Source organism: Aulonocara stuartgranti (genome assembly GCF_965226115.1).
Source record: "Aulonocara stuartgranti genome assembly, chromosome: 15".
NCBI lineage: Eukaryota > Metazoa > Chordata > Actinopteri > Cichliformes > Cichlidae > Aulonocara > Aulonocara stuartgranti.
Window position 1 is genome coordinate 35,723,231 of NC_138951.1, and position 19,710 is coordinate 35,742,940.

Genomic DNA, 19,710 nt, shown 5'->3' on the forward strand with positions numbered 1-19,710 from the left:
AGGCTGCTGGTAGTCTAATGATCTCAGTGCACTTTGACCCCAGGAAAACCCACTGAGCATCGCTTAAACGCCACTCCCTATCCAAGTATCGTTGCCGACAGTGTCCATCCCTTCACGAGTACAGTGTACGCTTCAGAGGATAAAAATCTCAAATCGTCTCATACTGGTCTCTTGAACATGACCGCGAGTTCACGGATTCACCAGATCTCAATCCAACAGAGCATCTTTGGGATGCGGTTTCATATCATGAATAATATATTTCCCTATAACACTTTAAGCAATAGATGGTAATCCTTAACTGCAAGACACATTATCAATATTTAAACCTTATTAGAAAGAAACCTTTTTACTGCAGAGGTATTTTAAGAATATTTGGCTGCTAACACTTTTACTATACTGGGATTTTTATTCATACTATTCATTATTCATACTTCTTTTATCAAACATTTATCAGTTAAGAGAACACGCAAACATTTTCAGTCTTCAATTGTGTATTTATTTAAGCAGACAAGACTGTGCACCCCCCTGTACAACATTTCTGTACACAGACACCATAAATAAAAATCTAAAAACATCAGTTAAGTAAAAATTCTTTCTAGAGATCCATTGAAGAGACACAAAAATAATTATACAAGTTTTACAAAGTATTCTCCCCCTTTCTCGTCAACATTTAGATCCCTTTAAAAAGCTTTATGACAGACAGAGAGAGGAAATTTAAAATAATTCGCCTTTCAAACTTTCTCCCACTTTCAGAAACAGAGCCGGCATGAACCGTCCACGTGTCCTACGCGTTATCGTTTAGGAATTTCAGGTCTTGTGGCCGAGCTGACAGAAGGCCTCTCTCTGGTGGCACGTCAGCATCAGAAGGATTACACCCTTTCTTTTGGCAACAGGAAGAAATAAGTGAGGAAGAAAAAAAAAAAGCACGAAGGAAAGGCGAGATGGTCTAAAACCGTTAGAGCTGCACTCTGCATGTGACTGGAAGCAAAATATTCTTGAGCCGTGACGCGATCGTGTCAATTTCTTTGTAAATCACACTTCTAAAATTTTCTTGGCTCTTCATCTAATACGATACTTCCCATCTGAGATCTGTGAATTACTGCACCAGTCTAGTAAGAAGATGAGTCATTTTCTTAATGGGTGAAGAGTTCCCTCCTGCTGTCTGCAAAAACAATTTACACTTGTATTATTGTAGATTTAAAATCATGCCCGTGCATCTTGCAAGACTGAAACATTTCAGATTTGTCAATGTTCACATTAGCAGTGGCAGAAACTGCAAAGACATTGCAGTGAAATAATAAATAAAACCGCACGTTTCTTTATCTTTAAGCTCCGTTTTGGGCTCCACCAACTCATTAAAACATATCTGGATCTTTATTATAAACAAAATCTCCCCTCCTTAAAAACTGATTTTTATTAAAACTACTTTTTAAACATCTGCAAAACCACTGAGCGCTTCCATAGAGGTAAAGAAATGGGCTCTTTAATTTGCTGCCATCACTCCACTATGAGTGACACAATCACATTTTTCCCATCGGATGCAAAACTGAAACTATGCTGCTCAGTAGATAAAAGCTGAGATGATTAAATCTAACATTTGAAATGGACGCTGAAGTCATAGAAGTTCGAATTTATCACTTTGTTTGTTTTTATTTATGGTTACCGTTTGCGGTGGGGAAAATGTCACGAAGGCCAACACAAACAACAGACAGCCTCAAAGTGAACAACAGACAACAACACACAAACTATATTTCAAAACAATGGACAGCGAGTTTGGTTGTATTGCAATGTTTCTGATTAAAATTATTCTTACACTGAGTAGAGGACTTAAATTTCAGTATGTAATCTAATAAAAAATAAAATAACATGGTGGCAGTTAATAGCTAGTTTTCTCCATGAATCTAGAAAGGAGTAAACAGACACGTTCTGGAGACACTAGATGTGGTGGGGAAAAACCCACCAATCACTGAATACTGTGACAGCATTTAATTAATAACCCTCCCCAAAAACCAAAAAAGAAAACAAGCTCACAACCGGCGCTCGATTCGAAAGCAACAGAGTCAAAACAAAGAAAAACTGTCTTCCTGCACTTTACAGTAGTGATGATAGAAAGCCCACCTGAAATTACAGGTGAATCTTTCATTGCACAATCCAAACCTCTGTCCAGTGACTCTATGACGCCAGTGTTGACAAATTAAAAGAAAACGCATCAAGTGGTTTGAAGACGTGCAAACTCGACACGGCGTTCTGTTTTTAAAAACTGAAACATGACAGAGGAGCTTTTGGTTCAGGCTGACAGAGCTTGAACCAAAGCTTGAAGCTTCGCAGACTGATAAATACAAATAAACCAAAAAAAAAAAAAAGTCTCCATGACAACAAAAACAACTCCATTATATTTTATGTGGTGGGATACAGAAGAAACAAATACATCCTTCATGTATGAAGCTGCACATCTTTTGTTATGCAAATCTAATTTTAGGCCTTATTCATTCATTCAAAGACATAATCATACAAGCGCTTTTTCTAAGCTAACATCCACGCACACACAAACTGGAGTGTCGGTGTGTTCAGGATACTTTGACGAGCAGCCGGGAATTGAAACACCAACCTGATTAGTAGACGACCCGCTCAACCTCCTGAGCCACATTTATACCAACAAATAATACAGTAAACTATTTTCTGTTTCACCAGGGAGAAGCACAGATCTGTATGAGGTCACTGACCTTTCTAGATAACAGAAATGGTCTCGCTCTTCGTTCAACGATGTGGTTTTCATAAGTGTTTGGCTTTATTAAACATTTATGAACATCAATGGACTCATCCGCTTTTAATTTGGAGCATTTTTCCTAATTGGGCACTTTTATTAGTGGGAGTGTGGATATCGATTGAATGTATACAGTCTGTGGCTAGGCTAGAGGCTCTGTGAGGTTTTTAACTATATAGAATATCATTACAACCCATCTTGATTGTTGATATGTTTCAATCTGGACAGAAAGAATGAATGACTAACACTTGGTGTTGAAAACATTGCCAATCACAATATCAGATCAAACCTACAAAACCCACTATATTCCCAAGAACTCCCATCAGCATTAAGGCTATAATTTATTCACTGATGACTAACTCAACAGTTTGTATCTCCCCACATTGTCTCAAGTAAATTTTAAAGAGAGAGAAAAAAAAGACATGAAATGCCAAAACCTAAAAATGTTAAGGATCTTGACTGAACTAAAAGACACGACAGACTCGTAATTCGGTGCACGTCAACATTCACAGTGATGGTTACACATGACGTCCTTTCCTCTCAAAGTAAACAAACTAGAATGTTATGGCTGGTAGTGAAAACAAAAATCAAACATCTGCAAACAGTTGTGTGGAGATCCTTTTCCAGCTACCTTCCTGGCCGATACAAACCGATTCTAACCGTCGCGTTCAGTCAGTACCAAAAAAATAAATAAAGACCTACACCAAAGCTGACTCAAAATGAAGTTTAGACAGGGAGAGAGAAGGGGTGGGAGGTCACATGACTGGCCCGTGATGTCAGACACCTCATTCTTCAACACAAACAGCCCTCAGTCTCCAGGTGATTGAGACCTGCCTCTGAGCCGCCGGGCTACACGCAGTAATGTCTATGACAGCTACCAGAGTGAGGACGAGTCCTCCTTTACACCACATATTGGTGGTTGCTGCTGTAGTTTGTCGTGTAGGTCTGCTGGCTGTACTGGAAGTGGTCAGTCAGGACGTGGTTCCAGCTGTGCTGCTGCTGCTGCTGCTCTGGGCTGTGGGGGAAAGGCACTGACCCGTTGGCCTGGATCTTCTCCAGCGCCGGGTTGTCAAAGGACATCAGGTCCTGTTTGGAGCCCGGCAGCAGCTTCTTCTCCTTGTTAGCGTCATACTTGGCCTGTTGGCAAAGGACAAGAGCAAAAAGATTTGAAATCAACCAGGTTTTAAATGTTGGATCACCTGAACTGACCACGTAGGTCACAATGGTCAAAGAAGATAAATGAGTGCTGTTACACCCCGGCCTAGGCAACCGGAGTGCAACACGAAAAAAGTAAAAATAAGGCAAAAACACACGAGAAAAAACCAATACGGGCTTCCACAAAAATAATCCCAAAACGACATTTAAAGCAAGATACGACATTTATTTACATCACCAAACACAAGGCGCCAAACTATTTACAACGGGGGGGGAAGATTGCGACCATGACATACAGAAACACAGGGCTTAAATACATAGAAGGAGCAATTAGGGAATGGACCACAGGAGGGAAACACAGCTGGGGCAAATCAGACCTGACGAGACAAGGAAACGTAAACTGAACACTAAGATAACACAGACTTTCAAAGTAAAACAGGAAACACATAACAGTCACGCCAAAACAAAACACTGCCAACGCCGAACCGTAACATACGCCCCCACCCAAGAAAACAAACATTTAAAACATACAACCCCAACGAAAAATGTTTGTTCCATGTCCAGCCCATACGGCACCGGCCGCCGTCCCGCAGGCGACGCTGATGGCTGGACGGGTCCTCCAGTGGAAGCGAAGACAGACGAAAGGCTGGAGCGGTCCCACGGGTCCTCCAGCGAAGACAGACGAGCAGCTCACTAGCTGCAAACACGGACACGCAGCCCACCAGCTGCAAACACGGACACGCAGCCCACCAGCTGCAAACACGGACACGCAGCCCACCAGCTGCAGAAGGCTGGAGCGGTCTCCCGGACCCTCCAGCGAAGACAGACGAGCAGCTCACTAGCTGCAAACACGGACACGCAGCCCACCAGCTGCAAACACGGACACGCAGCCCACCAGCTGCAAACACGGACACGCAGCCCACCAGCTGCAGAAGGCTGGAGCGGTCTCCCGGACCCTCCAGCGAAGGCGGATGGAGGCTGGAGCAGTCCCTCGGACCCTCCAGCAGACGACGAAGGCTGGGGCGGTCCCTCGGACCCTCCAGCGAAGGCGGATGAAGGCTGGACCGGCCCTCGGACCCTCCAGCGAAGCCAGACGGCTGAAGCGGTCCCTCCCTCGGACCCTCCAGCGACGGCGGACGGCTGAAGCGGTCCTCGGACCCCTCAGCGATTGGACGAGCCCCCATATGTTACACCCCGGCCTAGGCAACCGGAGTGCAACACGAAAAAAGTAAAAATAAGGCAAAAACACACGAGAAAAAACCAATACGGGCTTCCACAAAAATAATCCCAAAACGACATTTAAAGCAAGATACGACATTTATTTACATCACCAAACACAAGGCGCCAAACTATTTACAACGGGGGGAAGATCGCGACCATGACATACAGAAACACAGGGCTTAAATACATAGAAGGAGCAATTAGGGAATGGACCACAGGAGGGAAACACAGCTGGGGCAAATCAGACCTGACGAGACAAGGAAACGTAAACTGAACACTAAGATAACACAGACTTTCAAAGTAAAACAGGAAACACATAACAGTCACGCCAAAACAAAACACTGCCAACGCCGAACCGTAACATACGCCCCCACCCAAGAAAACAAACATTTAAAACATACAACCCCAACGAAAAATGTTTGTTCCATGTCCAGCCCATACGGCACCGGCCGCCGTCCCGCAGGCGACGCTGATGGCTGGACGGGTCCTCCAGTGGAAGCGAAGACAGACGAAAGGCTGGAGCGGTCCCACGGGTCCTCCAGCGAAGACAGACGAGCAGCTCACTAGCTGCAAACACGGACACGCAGCCCACCAGCTGCAAACATGGACACGCAGCCCACCAGCTGCAAACACGGACACGCAGCCCACCAGCTGCAGAAGGCTGGAGCGGTCTCCCGGACCCTCCAGCGAAGACAGACGAGCAGCTCACTAGCTGCAAACACGGACACGCAGCCCACCAGCTGCAAACATGGACACGCAGCCCACCAGCTGCAGAAGGCTGGAGCGGTCTCCCGGACCCTCCAGCGAAGACAGACGAGCAGCTCACTAGCTGCAAACACGGACACGCAGCCCACCAGCTGCAAACACGGACACGCAGCCCACCAGCTGCAGAAGGCTGGAGCGGTCTCCCGGACCCTCCAGCGAAGGCGGATGGAGGCTGGAGCAGTCCCTCGGACCCTCCAGCAGACGACGAAGGCTGGGGCGGTCCCTCGGACCCTCCAGCGAAGGCGGATGAAGGCTGGACCGGCCCTCGGACCCTCCAGCGAAGCCAGACGGCTGAAGCGGTCCCTCCCTCGGACCCTCCAGCGACGGCGGACGGCTGAAGCGGTCCTCGGACCCCTCAGCGATTGGACGAGCCCCCATATGTTACACCCCGGCCTAGGCAACCGGAGTGCAACACGAAAAAAGTAAAAATAAGGCAAAAACACACGAGAAAAAACCAATACGGGCTTCCACAAAAATAATCCCAAAACGACATTTAAAGCAAGATACGACATTTATTTACATCACCAAACACAAGGCGCCAAACTATTTACAACGGGGGGAAGATCGCGACCATGACATACAGAAACACAGGGCTTAAATACATAGAAGGAGCAATTAGGGAATGGACCACAGGAGGGAAACACAGCTGGGGCAAATCAGACCTGACGAGACAAGGAAACGTAAACTGAACACTAAGATAACACAGACTTTCAAAGTAAAACAGGAAACACATAACAGTCACGCCAAAACAAAACACTGCCAACGCCGAACCGTAACAGTGCAAAAAAGGAAAGCAGCTCAAGTTGGATTGATGGTAAAACTACTGGAAGAAGTCCTTTAAGGGTGAAAGCAAAGCAGTCTGTGGACTGAAAATAAACAAGGACAGGAGTGTAAGTGGACTTGGGGGCTGGTAGAGAAGCAGATCACTTAGAGACAGTAAGTTCCAGACCCTGAACTCTAAGTGCAACATTTGTATGTTTCTCTTACCCCACGACGTAAGAAAGGTGAAATTATTTATAGCGTGTGTGTTTTGACAACAATGACATAAAACAGGCTTTGCATCACATCCAATTTAAACAACAGAAGCAAGTGCATGTTGCATCGTGCCTTAATGGATTAAATGCACATCTTTATAATGAACTTTCGCTCGGGCTGACTGACCTTGTTGTAAAGGAAGACTCCGACGATAGCCGTCATCATTCCCAGGACGTTTGTCAAACTGACGGGATTTCGCAGCATTAGCAGCGAGATGCTGATGACCATGATCCTCTTGGTGGCGTTGGCGACGGCGTAGCTGAGCGGGCTGACGATGTTGAGTATACTGAAGGCGATGACGTTCTGAGCAAAATTGCAGAACCCACTGATGAGCAGCAGGATAATGGTACTCATGGACCCCGAAACATCCGTCTGAGACGAAAGGAGTTACGTCAGATAAAGCTCACGGTCACCGAAGCGGCTCTAGTTCACGCCAGACTCTTACTGCTACTCACCAAGTCTCCATTCACCAGAAACACAGAGAGGTCCACCAGAACCCAGGTGGGCAGCATGAAGATCACAGCGTTAAAGCCCAGGATGTTCAGCAGCCTCAGGTGGTGGACCCGCGTGTCACGCAACACCTGTAAAAACACAATAAAACCTTAGGCTGCAACTCTGTTAATGCATCTTTAAACTGATATAAAGAACTCTGTAAGCATTTCAGCACACTTTCAGAAATCTCCATTTCTTTATTATACACTCAAGAGATTTAAAATGCACCACTCTATTTTTTGTCCAATCTGGGAAGACCTTTCATCTGTTAAGAAAACTATAGCTGCCTTTTTGATAACATGTGAGACTTTGTCACACCCGACTGATTATTGTGAGCAATCCTGTGTCGTCACAAAACCTTTATCCGGCTAACGCACCCAAGCCTATTAAAAAAAAAAAAAAAAGGCACCACAGGTTTGGAAAAAATGACATGTGAGATTTCCAAGACTGGGGCAACCTGAGTGGGATCGTGCCACTGGGATGCTGGAGGAAAAACCCGTGAAGTTGTTTGAATGCAACAGGACAATCCTCCTCATCAGACTCAGACACTCAAAAAAAAAAAAAAAAAAAAAAAAAGTAATACTGCGTTATTAAATCCCTTGAGTGCATTTTCATTTCCTCTCTGTTAATGTGTCATAAGTAGGAAGGAGAAGGAGATCCTACATTGACTTTTTTCCCACCCTTTGAGACTCAAAAAGTGGCAGTTAAACTGTGGCTATGATTTGAATGAAAAAACAGGAAGTCTCTAACAATGTCTGCTGGTTCATTTGGACATTTTTCAGAGAAGAGAAAAAAAACAAAAAAAATCAGCAGATCAGCACACGTGGCACACAGCAACATGAGGGTGGATTACCTTTTTGGAGAAGATGTTCTGCAGTGAGAAGCAGAGCGTGGCAGCCAGAGCGCTGATTAGTCCCGTCATATTAAAGGACAGCTCGGTCACTGTGGCCAGCAGCACCCCACCAATGATGGGAATGAGCGATACGTATACCTAAGACCACACAAAGCACAAACTGTTTCATCACTTACATCTAAAGCAACACATTTAGGAAATCTCATTTCCAGCGCAGGAAATATTTTGCACTCTCTAGCAAAGATGGCAGGTTTATAAAAATAAATTAGCAACCATGTTTGTAATCAATGAACTGCTTTAATTCATTCATAAATATGCATCCAATCAATATAATGGTCTAACAGACAGTAACAGTAACATAGAGAGAGAAGTATTTCCCATGACAAACTGTGCTGATGTACTGCTGGCAGTAACGCCTGTAGCTTATCAGGAACAAACTCAAAGTCTACAGATGACATGTGTTTATAAATATCTGTTTTGGCTGAACAGCTGGTGAAACTTTGTCTTGAAAATAGTAAAATTGACTTTTAACATAAACAAGTAGAGAGTTTCTGTTGTCTCACAACATCCAGATGATTCACTGATTGAGCTATTAGTGAATACATTTTGTAGATCAGCAGTCCCCAACCTTTTTCGCGCCACAGACTGGTTTATGCCCGACAATATTTTCACGGACCGACCTTTAAGGTGTCGCGGATAAATACAACAAAATAAAACTAGTACCGGTACCAAAAAAAAAAGATTTATTCATAACACACATGAAAAGACCCAGGAAAACCGAGTTAACGATAAAAACGATAACAAAATAACGCTGAAAACCCATAAAAGCCCTGAAAACCATACATTTCACACCTGAGCTTCAACTCTCGCAGCCCGGTACCAAATGAGTCACGGACCAATACCGGTCCGAGGCCCGGGGGTTGAGGACCGCTGTTGTAGATGAACTGAAAAAAGAAAGTAGTAATTGTAGCCAAATGAGTAAGAATGTGAGCAGCTTGGTGCCTCCTAATGATACAGTGATGTGAAAGAAACGTTTCACAGGCCTCTATACTCCATGATTTAATCGCTTATAGAACCACCTTTAATAGCAATAATTAAAAGTAACTGTTTTCTGTATGACTAGGGTTGTTCGATATAACGATATATATCGGATGACGATATAAAAACGTCTATCGTTTCATTTTACGCTATCGTTTGTTTTATGGTGTCGCAAAATAAACTTTACGGCAATATTTTTTTTTCGTTTTGATGATCACTGTAGTGGCTATATTAATTTCTTAAAGTTCTCTCTTTCTCTTATATTTAATATAACCACACTACCGACGGACAAGCGCCTGTTTTTATGGGTTGTCGTTAGCAACAACGACAGTAACAGCATCGCATGTCCGCTTGTTTATTTTCCACATAAACCTTTCACAATAAAGCTCAAGATCCTGAGACTATTCAAAATAAACGGAATCACGTGAAAGAGTATTATTGACGGATGAGAAGCAAAAAAGAAGTTGTCAGGTGCTAAAAAATAAATCTTAGACTCAAACGTTAGAACAGGCTTTTCCCCGTAGCACGCCATGTAATAAATACTCACAAAGAAAACGGCGGCCGTTACAACTTATATCTAAAAATGTGGAGTTTCATGCATTGGTTAAAACACTCGACTCCAGGTACACGACGCCCAGCTGGAAACGCTTCACCTACCCGAGATTCACAGAATTTACAGAAAATATTACATTTTTTTTGATTTATATCGTTATCAGATGATAGATGTTTTATATCGGGATATGAGATTTTGGTCATATCGCACAACCCTATGTATGACTATCATTGTGGATGAATTTCTTCTTCACAACATTGCTTCACTTCATTGAGGTGTGTGTGTTTTTTTTTTGTTTATGCACAGCTCTCTTTATGCCCTGCCACAGCACTTCAGTCAGGTTGAGGTCTCGACTTTGACTTGCGTGATGCAATAACTTGATTGTTTTCTTTTTCAGCCATTCTGCCTGTTAACTCAGTTTGGGACTGGCTTTACTGTCAGACAGGTGGCCTTGGTTCATGGTTATTGTTGCCCTCCTGTTGCTGTAAAACAAGCCTAAACCATCACTGCTCCACCACCATGCTTGACAGCAGGTATGAGGTGTTGGTGTGATATGTTGTGTTTGGTTTTCGCCGATTGTGGCGTTGTGCATTATGGCCCAACATCTCCACTCTGGGCTCGTCTTTCCAAAGGACACTGTTCCAGAAGCCTTGCAGTTTTTTTAGATGTAACCTTTTAAGTTGGGCCTTAAATTTCTTTCTCCTGGGAACCCTTCCAAACAAGTCAAAGTTGTTCAGTGTTTTGCTAACATTACTATCATGAACTGGGGTGAATCTGATGGGACTTCTACTCCTGGGAAGCCTTTGCACTGTATTAACAAACACCAGACCAGCAAATTGCCAAAATGACTGCTTTTATAGAGGCGGTCACACTTGCTGAGGATCAGTTATTGAAGGGCATTTGATTAGTAGCTCCTGGCTGCTACTTATCCTCTTAACTCCTATGAAAGCAGTAAGCGTGTAGTGCATGGAGTCATGTAAAAACTCTTTCATATGACTGGATAAACATTGGTTCGTGTTAATTTGGTCAGCACCTCAGAGAAAATGTGAAGCAACATTTCCGACACTGAATTAATAAAACCCAAACATGACCACATTTTCACCCACTGAAAAATAAAGAGATAACAAGAAGTGGAAAATTTCCAAAAATGGTTGCTGCACAAGAAGACATAATTTCACATTAATGTGTGTTAGTGTATTTCTAATCTTCAGCACAGCGATTAGTCCAGAGTGTGCAGCTGGACCTGGTAACTCTGCTTAGACATACACTTGAGGAGAACAGCTCATCTACAGATTCATTTGCATCCTGAAATATAGCATCCATCACTTGTTATGAAACCCACTTGTGCACCTACACACTCACCCACTCAGCCCCCAACAAACCACTCTGAAACTAAAAAAACAAAACAAAAACTAAACACCGAACAGCAAATAAATGCTCTCAAGCTATCAAACCACTCTTCATCTCACATGAGCAAAACGCACAAGACCAATAAGACAGCCTCCAACTGAGCTAAACCCCCCAAAATTTCCATTGGTATCATTGTGACCCAAACTGAACTGCTGCAGCACAACATACTTAAACTAGCTCCATTAATGTGTTGTTTAATAATTAACCAGTCTCTTAACTGGATGCACTACAAGGAAACAGTTCCCAGTAAAAACCTGTTCACACACCCTCATGTTAAAAGTTAACTTCTGATAACACACCAAAAGTGCAGGTGCATCCACAAAAAAAAAGAAAGAAAAAGATGCAGGTCTACTTACTGGCATCACAAAAATATACAGTGGGGACAACGTTGAACCTTCAGGGAGGAGTTTTCTATTTTGGTAAAGGCCCAGATTTGTGTCCTAATTCAGGTGCTCCAAATTATTTTGGAGACTAAAGCTTAAATTACACTCCACAGTGGTGTTGCAGTGGCCTGCATTGCATTGTGCTGACAAGGTGCTCTCCACATAAAACCCATCCAATATCATGTAGTCTACCAATTTTACCTAAATTATAACCATAAGCATAATTAAAGTCCATGTTTTAAACATTACACATTGATAAAGTGTTTTATGAGACGTATTATAATAAGTCTCATACAACTTCAGTTCTCACACGGTCATCAGAGCCATGTTGCCTCCCGTCTCAACACTGAACTGGAAGATAAACATTACGTGCTAATCTCAGACTCTGAAGACTTTCACATGACGCAAACTCTGTGTAAACATTTCATTGCCATGGATCCAGTTAGGTTTTGAACACTGCATCTATGTTTAAGTTTAGACTTAAAACTTCCCTTTTTGATAAAACATATAGTTGGGCCTGAACAAGGTCAACCTGAATCCTGCCATAGGCTCCTGCTGCTGGGAGCTTCTCATGATGTACTTAGTGTGTCTTATTTACTCACTGTGTGTTTACACATCAATTTGCATTTTAATAACTATTAAATAACTGTTTTACTAACTATTAAAATGCAAAGTGATGCATTCTGGCTCTATACCACAGACCCGTCTTCCCCTTCTCTTTTCCATTGTCGCCAAGAGCTTCCTGGTTGTTGGGAGTTTCTATATATTATTCTATGTTCTTGCAGTATAAAGCTCACTGTTGTTGTCATTTGGTGCTATAGAAATAACATTGGATTGAAATGAACTGAAACTAAACTGACAGCTCAGTCTAAAGTCAGTAAATGGATGCTACACTTGAAAGGAATTCTGGGATTTGTGATACTGGGCAATGTAGATCCCACTATCAGTAGTTAGAACCTAACTACTAGAGTTAGGGTTTTTTTTTTTAGATGTTATAGGGTAAATATCTGGTACTACAGGGCTAGGAATGTAGACTCTTAGGAGTGTCTGATCTCAGACAGCAGATATGGAAACCAGTAGAAACATGTTTTCCAGGTAGGGGACTGATAGTATATTTATTCTCATATATACAAGGCATAGAACATTCCTTAAAATTATTACAATTAAGCGCCTGGTTTTTATGTTAAAGCCTGAATGTAGAATGAAACACACACACTTTTATATCCAAGTTCAATGTGATATTGAAATTAATATTTTTCAAAAGCCGACTTCTGTTGTTATTACATCCAAAAGTTTCAAGGTATTATCTCTAATGTTCCCAATATGAATTTTTGAAATACTCATATTTATGTACGGCAGGCAGAGCACAAGGTTTTAGTTTGATTTATGCACCTTCACATCCCTGCAGGAAGTTTATCTTTTACCAATAAGAAGACAGGATATGTGCTGGGTGCCATTACAATGTGTATTATAATGGTTTCTACAGACCTTCAAATCTGCTGCCAGAGATAACAGATCCAAATATTCGAAGATTTCAAGCATCCATTATTCTATGTCTGCAAGCTGCACTCCAGAGTGTCCGCAAATCACATTTAAAATACTTGAAGCACGGAGCTCAAGTAGTTTTATTGATAATGGAATTTAAAATAGTCTTAAAGTGGATCGTTTCTTTTGAATATAAAAGATTTATTTGATGAAGAAATATAAGAAACTTGATCGGTGTTTCACGAAGGGAGTTTTCTCATTTAACTCTAATTTAATACAAGTCTGATCAAAGTCAATGCAGCTTTCTCTTTTTCTAAGGAAATATGAGCTCAGCACTAATATGTTTATATGACACATCAACCAAACAACTAATTACTTAAAAACGTCATGACATTAAGGACTCCAGGATAACTCCCAGAGGTGGGACCAAGTCATTGTTTTGCAAGTCTCAAGTAAGTCTCAAGTCTTTATCCTCAAGTCTCAAGTCAAGTCTCAAGTAATGTCAGGCAAGTCAGAGTCGAGTCTCAAGTCACTGGTGTAAAAGTCCAAGTAAAGTCACAAGTCTGAAATTTTGAATTTCAAGTCATTTCGAGTCTTTAAAAAAAAAAACGAAAAAAAGCATGTTGCAGTTTTATGCTAAATGTAAATATTAGACCATGTAATTTTTAAATCTGTGTTTTTCTCAACACATGACAAAATAGTGAACTTAGAAAATATACACAAATTGTGAAATTGCACCTCTTTAAAATGCAGCTCAATTAAACCTAGCTCCAAGAATAATTTTCACCAACAGTTCTGAGATAAGCTGCATGTTATTCTTGGATGCGGTTGTAGGACCGGCTTTAAAATCGCATGACAAAAATATCATACACATTAAAAAAAAACTGTATCACCAACGTAGCCTGGACAACATTTGCAAGTTAGATGAAGTCAGCTATCTCATCTTAGCATATTTATATGCATATTTATAATTATACGCTTCTTGGTGTGAGTGCATACACTCATGAAGTTTAGTAACTTCAGGTCACTGCAACAAGCCCAGGTACAGTTTACCGACGGATGGGTGCAGGACCTTGAAATGCACCGTGTAGAAAGTAAAGACCATCGTACATATCATAAGTTTACCAGTCTCACAAATCGTCGTCACAAATACACATTCGTTAACCGTTTATTAATAGGACCTTTGAGCTCAATGGTAATTAATTAGCAGTGGAAATAATTTTTGGTAGCATCACAGAAATGTAGCAGTGACAATAATATTGTATGCTGTAATCCTACTGTGCAATTAGTGATACAAAACAACTGTTTTATCCTGTGAATAAAAGTATATGTTTTTGTTAATGTACCATAATAACAGAAGCGAAACGCAATATTGTGTCAGGACAATTCACTATTTATGCACAATAAACAAAGGAGCATAGCGCGACCATTTCTGTTCAGCGCCAGACTTGCTTGTAACCTATATCACCAATTATGTTAAAAAAAAATGATGTATTAACTACAACAGCAGACTGACCTGTGTGTAAATGCTTGGAGCAGACTAACCTGTGAGCTGGAGTGTTCTGGGACGTTATATTTTGTCTTTGAATGGCTGCAATCCAGTCGCCTCTTTGTTACTTCGGAAACATGGCTCGAACAATTTCTCTTCAACGACATAATCCGATAACAACCGATCTCTTTACCCGTCGGCTTCCCGTGGCTGTCATGCGACCGGCTATTGCAGTTAATAATACAACGGCTTCTTGACATTTTTGTGTTTCTTTTTATCGCTGTGTGACTGATTTTAATTGAAAGCCTGCGTGCGCTAGTACCGCTTGCCACGAGTTCCCAGAATCCTTTGCGGTTCTATCAGTGAATGACGTCACATTTTCAATCTCTATATAATATGCATGTTAAATTTTATATTTGGGGTAAAATATCAAGTCTTTTCAAGTAAACCGGTTCAAGTCCAATTCAAGTCCCAAGTCATTGGTGTAAAAGTCCAAGTCAAGTCACAAGTCTTAGAACATTTTTTCAAGTCAAGTCTAAAGTCATAAAATTAATGACTCGAGTCTGACTCGAGTCCAAGTCATGTGACTCGAGTCCACACCTCTGATAACTCCCACATTACAATCAACAGTTGGACAGCTTACTGTACTCCTACATTCCCATCATGCTTTGTTTATTATTAAGAGCTGTGTATACTTCGTCATGAGCGAGGGGCGATTCCTGCACCAAACTATTTTAATCATTGCTATGTGTCTGTCAGTGAGACTTTGTGGAAAGGTGGAGCACAAAAACAATGGAAAGTTGTTACAATTTGGAGGGGATTCATCTCCTTTTATTTGGAGGATGCACTCTACATGTGTCCTACTAGTTTGTTCTTTGCCTTCCACAACCAGTGCAAAAGAAGAACCAGGCATTACTTGTGCTCAAACGCTAACCAGTCGATTCTGAATTTATGCTTTGGATTTAAAAAAAGAAAAAAGAAAAATTAAAGCTAAACTAAATGCTGAACAGAAACTGCTTCCAGCATCTTCATTTTGACTCACCACTAGGGCTGGGCCATATCATACCGTTCACGGTAATACCGGTATAATGTTGGGCAATGATAAGAAAATGAAATATCGTGATAGAATATGGGTAAAACGCGCATGCACAGTGCCTTTGTTTTCATACGCACATGGCGGAAAAAGCATGGCGGTGACGGAGAATGAGAAGGGCGAAAGCGGATCGTTGAATGAAACAGATGAACCAGAATTGGTTTGTAAAAATGCTGCAACTTCAATGGTGTGGAACTGGTTTAGCTTTCGTCCGTCACATACACATCAAAGCACTATTTTTGGTAGACCATGCTAGTCGTTATTACCGTGTTTTTTCGGAAACTACGGCACACTTAAAATCAATCCTTTGATTTTTCTGAAAATCGACGATTTTCTGCGGTACACGTCGCTCGAAAATCTGTCAAATGTTTTAGTACGACGATGCTAAGCTACGAACCCGCACCGCTTGATGGATTGTCGGAGCATTGCGGCTATCGTAGGCAGGAGCCTCGCGGAGTGATACGTACTGCGCTTCAACATAATATTACCATATTGTGTGTGTATAACCTCTTTTTAAGTTTTGTGGATATTATACATGGTTATGCTGAGGATATGTCCGCCAATTTCCACTGTCAGCAAGGAATTTGCATTTGCACTGTTAAATTTTTATATAACTTTACTGCACATAAAAAAACAGTTGCTTGTTTAAGTGAAAATACATTGATGAGGTTTTTTTGCACTAATAAAGTTGTGGAGTTGTAAAGTATTTTGTCTAGTGTCAGTTATATCGTTATCACAAATTTTCAAATGTATATCGTGATAAATATTTTTGGTCATATCGCCGTGCTCTACTCACCACTACTGTCTCACGTTTCAAAGCGCACTCGATGAATGGCAACAATTACCAATGCAGATCATCTTTAGTTGCAGTGCAGTTCAATCATTTTAATTGTGATATTAAAGTGCGACAATTTGTTGTTGCACAGACTGAGACAAAAAACTAACAAAAAGCCTTAATGCAACCTTGCAGTGAAATGCAATCCAAGATATATTTAATTGATATTAGTTGAACTACCAATTGACGTACTGCTAATGCACAGTGTTGTGGTATGCATGGCCCCAAACACAACTGTCTAAATAACAGAAGAAGTGGGGGGTTAAATGGGAATTTATTAGGCGAGTGTGGTCACCTGGTATAAGAAAAAAAGCCCCTCTTCCTCTCTCACCTCCACCCTCCCTCAGAAGGTTTCATCAACTTTGTGGACAAAAGCCCCTACAGATGGCTGTAATATGAGATCCAGGACAGACACAGCAGCACTGTGCCACATCACCACTGCTGAGTCTCAGACAGAGCAGGCCTTGTCGTTAGCCGTGCTCAACCTACTCACCTTTGTGGTCTGCTTCTCTCTCATGATAATTCTCGACAGCAGCACAACCCATATCGGCATTGTAGCTTTGACTGTAAAAGACATGACAAGGAACGACGTCAGTTTCTTTTTTCTTGAACAAACATGAACTATTAACAGGCAGCAAGTAGGCACGGTACGTCAGAGCTAGGCCCACACCTCTGTCAAACATCCAACCTGTCACAAACCTTGGGTTTGCACACCTCCCTCGACTGCACTTGTTTCATTTAAACACAGACTAAAGCGCAACTCAGTTTATCATTATGTTTTTTTTTCTTCTGAAGAACAATGCCAGAGTAGGCGCTCAGTACTGGCGTCACACAAAGTAGATAGAATGATCATTGTGTAGGTTCACAAGGTTAGAAGCTCATTCCTAAAGTAAAAACACTGATGCAACTGCTGTGGCTCCAAAACTCAGGTCAGAGGCGACAAAGATATTTTACAGTGACATTTTATTTACAGACTTGCTCTAAATCAATTGTTATTAAGTATCTGCTAGACTTAATACAGAAATAAGTAAATAAAATTGAGACTTTTAGAGTTGTTTCAAGTTGGAACGTGTAGCTACATTACAGTGCCGTGGAGTTTGAAGGCGCAATTAATGAGAAATTCAACATGTGTTGCTAACTTGCAGAATCTGCAGGTAATAAGAGAGAGAGTGGAGAAATCAGAGCTGATGAAATTCATCTGCCACAAGTCCCAGGAGTCAGTGGAAACTAAATTAATGGAATAATCTTTAAATGACACAATAGATGCAAAAGGTGAAAGTAGTTCAAAAAGGTGCAGTTGATACATACCACGGGAAATATTTGAATTGAACTTGAGGAGGGTTTAATATGTGTATTTCCATCTTTCACAGGATAAGAGGCACATGCTTCCTGCTTTTTTTCTTAAAAATGCAGATCAACTATATAGTTCTTTTGGGGGCTGTAATTTGCGGTCCTATTAAATGAGAAGGTTCACCTTTTATTTGCAAAAAAAGAAAAAGAAATAGGGTGGGGAAAAAAGACAAAAGTTCCATACAGGGTTTTTAAATTTACAACATTTGTTTGATAGCTGTCTGTAAAGATTAGCCTTGTGATTCAGATTAGTATTAATACTTTAATTTATGCATCTTGCACTATATTTTTCTTACATGTGCATTTACTTTAGTTTTGCATGTAGAGTATATTGTGGTTTTATACAGTTAGTTGCTGTAAATCCATTGTGCTTGTATAATGTGGTTGTAAAAGTCCAACCAGAAACAAGGTTGAGTTAGCAACAGATAATAACTGTTTTTCATGCTTTGTACTGGAAGTGCCAAATGGCTCTGTCCCTTAAGACAGGGACTAAGAAAACATTCAGATTAGTGACATGATAGTATTATTATGATACATTTTTATAGATTAAGCAGCCTGGTGTACATTTCCTGGGTGCAACATAATCACAGCCGGATCTTAATATTTCCTTTACGTTACCAACAGTATTCCTACACTATTATATAGTGGCTTTCGCTTCTTTCAGCTCAATAACAATGTTTAAAGGACTATGTGTTAGTATTAGCCGGTTTTTTTTTTACATTTATCAGCAGGTAGCCTCACAAAAATGTCACTTCAGCTTGTTAAAGGAGAAAAAATCAGTTGCAGAGGCTCGCATGTTACATGGTGGTTTAACATCTAAGTTAGGGAAGCACGGCGGCTCATTAATGGACCCTCCCCCTTAGCTATGAAGCTAGCAAACAGCAGCTCATTAGTAATTCTTTGGAGAGTCTAAAGCTAATTAGTTTATATTAAGAGGACACGAAGCGAGATTAATTAGCCTCATTAAAACAAGACCTACAGTACACAGATTCTACGTGGGGCCCACAGCCTGGTTAAATGCCGTGCCACCCTGCGTTAGCCGCGATGCTAACATCGGCTGACAGGACGGACACATCATCAAGTTACCCCGGCTGACAGGCTCCAGGTGGCGGCGCATTAAAACGAACACAAAGCCGCTGTACTCACCGGTATGCGCGTACGACACGGGCACTTTCCATATGCTGAAGTGAGCCGACACGGAGGCAAAGTATTTTCCGAAAGCTAAAGGCAGGATGTACCACCAGTAGTACCTGCTCGGCAGTTCTGTTTTGGGGACTCCCCAAGCCCGCAACAGCGGGGGGAGGAAGACGACGATAGAGATGATATGAAAGAGAGAGACCGTGACCGGGTACGGGAATCCATTGAGGATGATTTTGTTGACAACATTTCCCCCCGAGCTGACCGTGTACCAGCACACACACAGCGAAACTATCCGGATCCCTTCCCTGACCGGGGTCCGCTGCACCGCAGCCATCTTCCAGCGCGGAGTGACGAGTCACCGGTGGTGTGGATGCACCGGAGAAGCTCATCCGTCACACTCACAGCCGCGAACGCTTCCGGGCGTACCCTTCAAAATAAAAGACAACAGTGTCCGTCGAAAGATGTTCACCGTGGGCGGAAGTGTACAGCTCACATCTGTAAATACGCGTTAAAACCAAGGTTTTTATAGTAAGTTTTATACTATAGTTTTAACTTTAGTATTATTTAAATTAATTTAGTGTTACTTTGGTTTAAAAAATCTTTCTTACTACTTGCTTGATTGATTGTCGTGTTTATTGAGATTCTGGAT

The 19,710-nt window shown here is 41.6% G+C and overlaps 1 protein-coding gene across 1 annotated transcript; it reads right to left on the minus strand.

The window, feature by feature from the left end:
- Positions 1-473: 473 nt before the first annotated feature.
- slc35e1 (solute carrier family 35 member E1) lies at positions 474-19,495 on the minus strand. The gene is made up of 6 exons (XM_082505202.1): positions 19,068-19,495; positions 17,065-17,135; positions 8,286-8,423; positions 7,396-7,521; positions 7,067-7,312; positions 474-3,901 (listed from the first exon to the last, which is right to left on the minus strand). The coding sequence occupies exons 1-6, from the start codon at positions 19,393-19,395 to the stop codon at positions 3,665-3,667; spliced, it is 1,146 nt and encodes a 381-aa protein (XP_082361328.1). The 5' UTR covers positions 19,396-19,495; the 3' UTR covers positions 474-3,664.
- Positions 19,496-19,710: the final 215 nt, after the last annotated feature.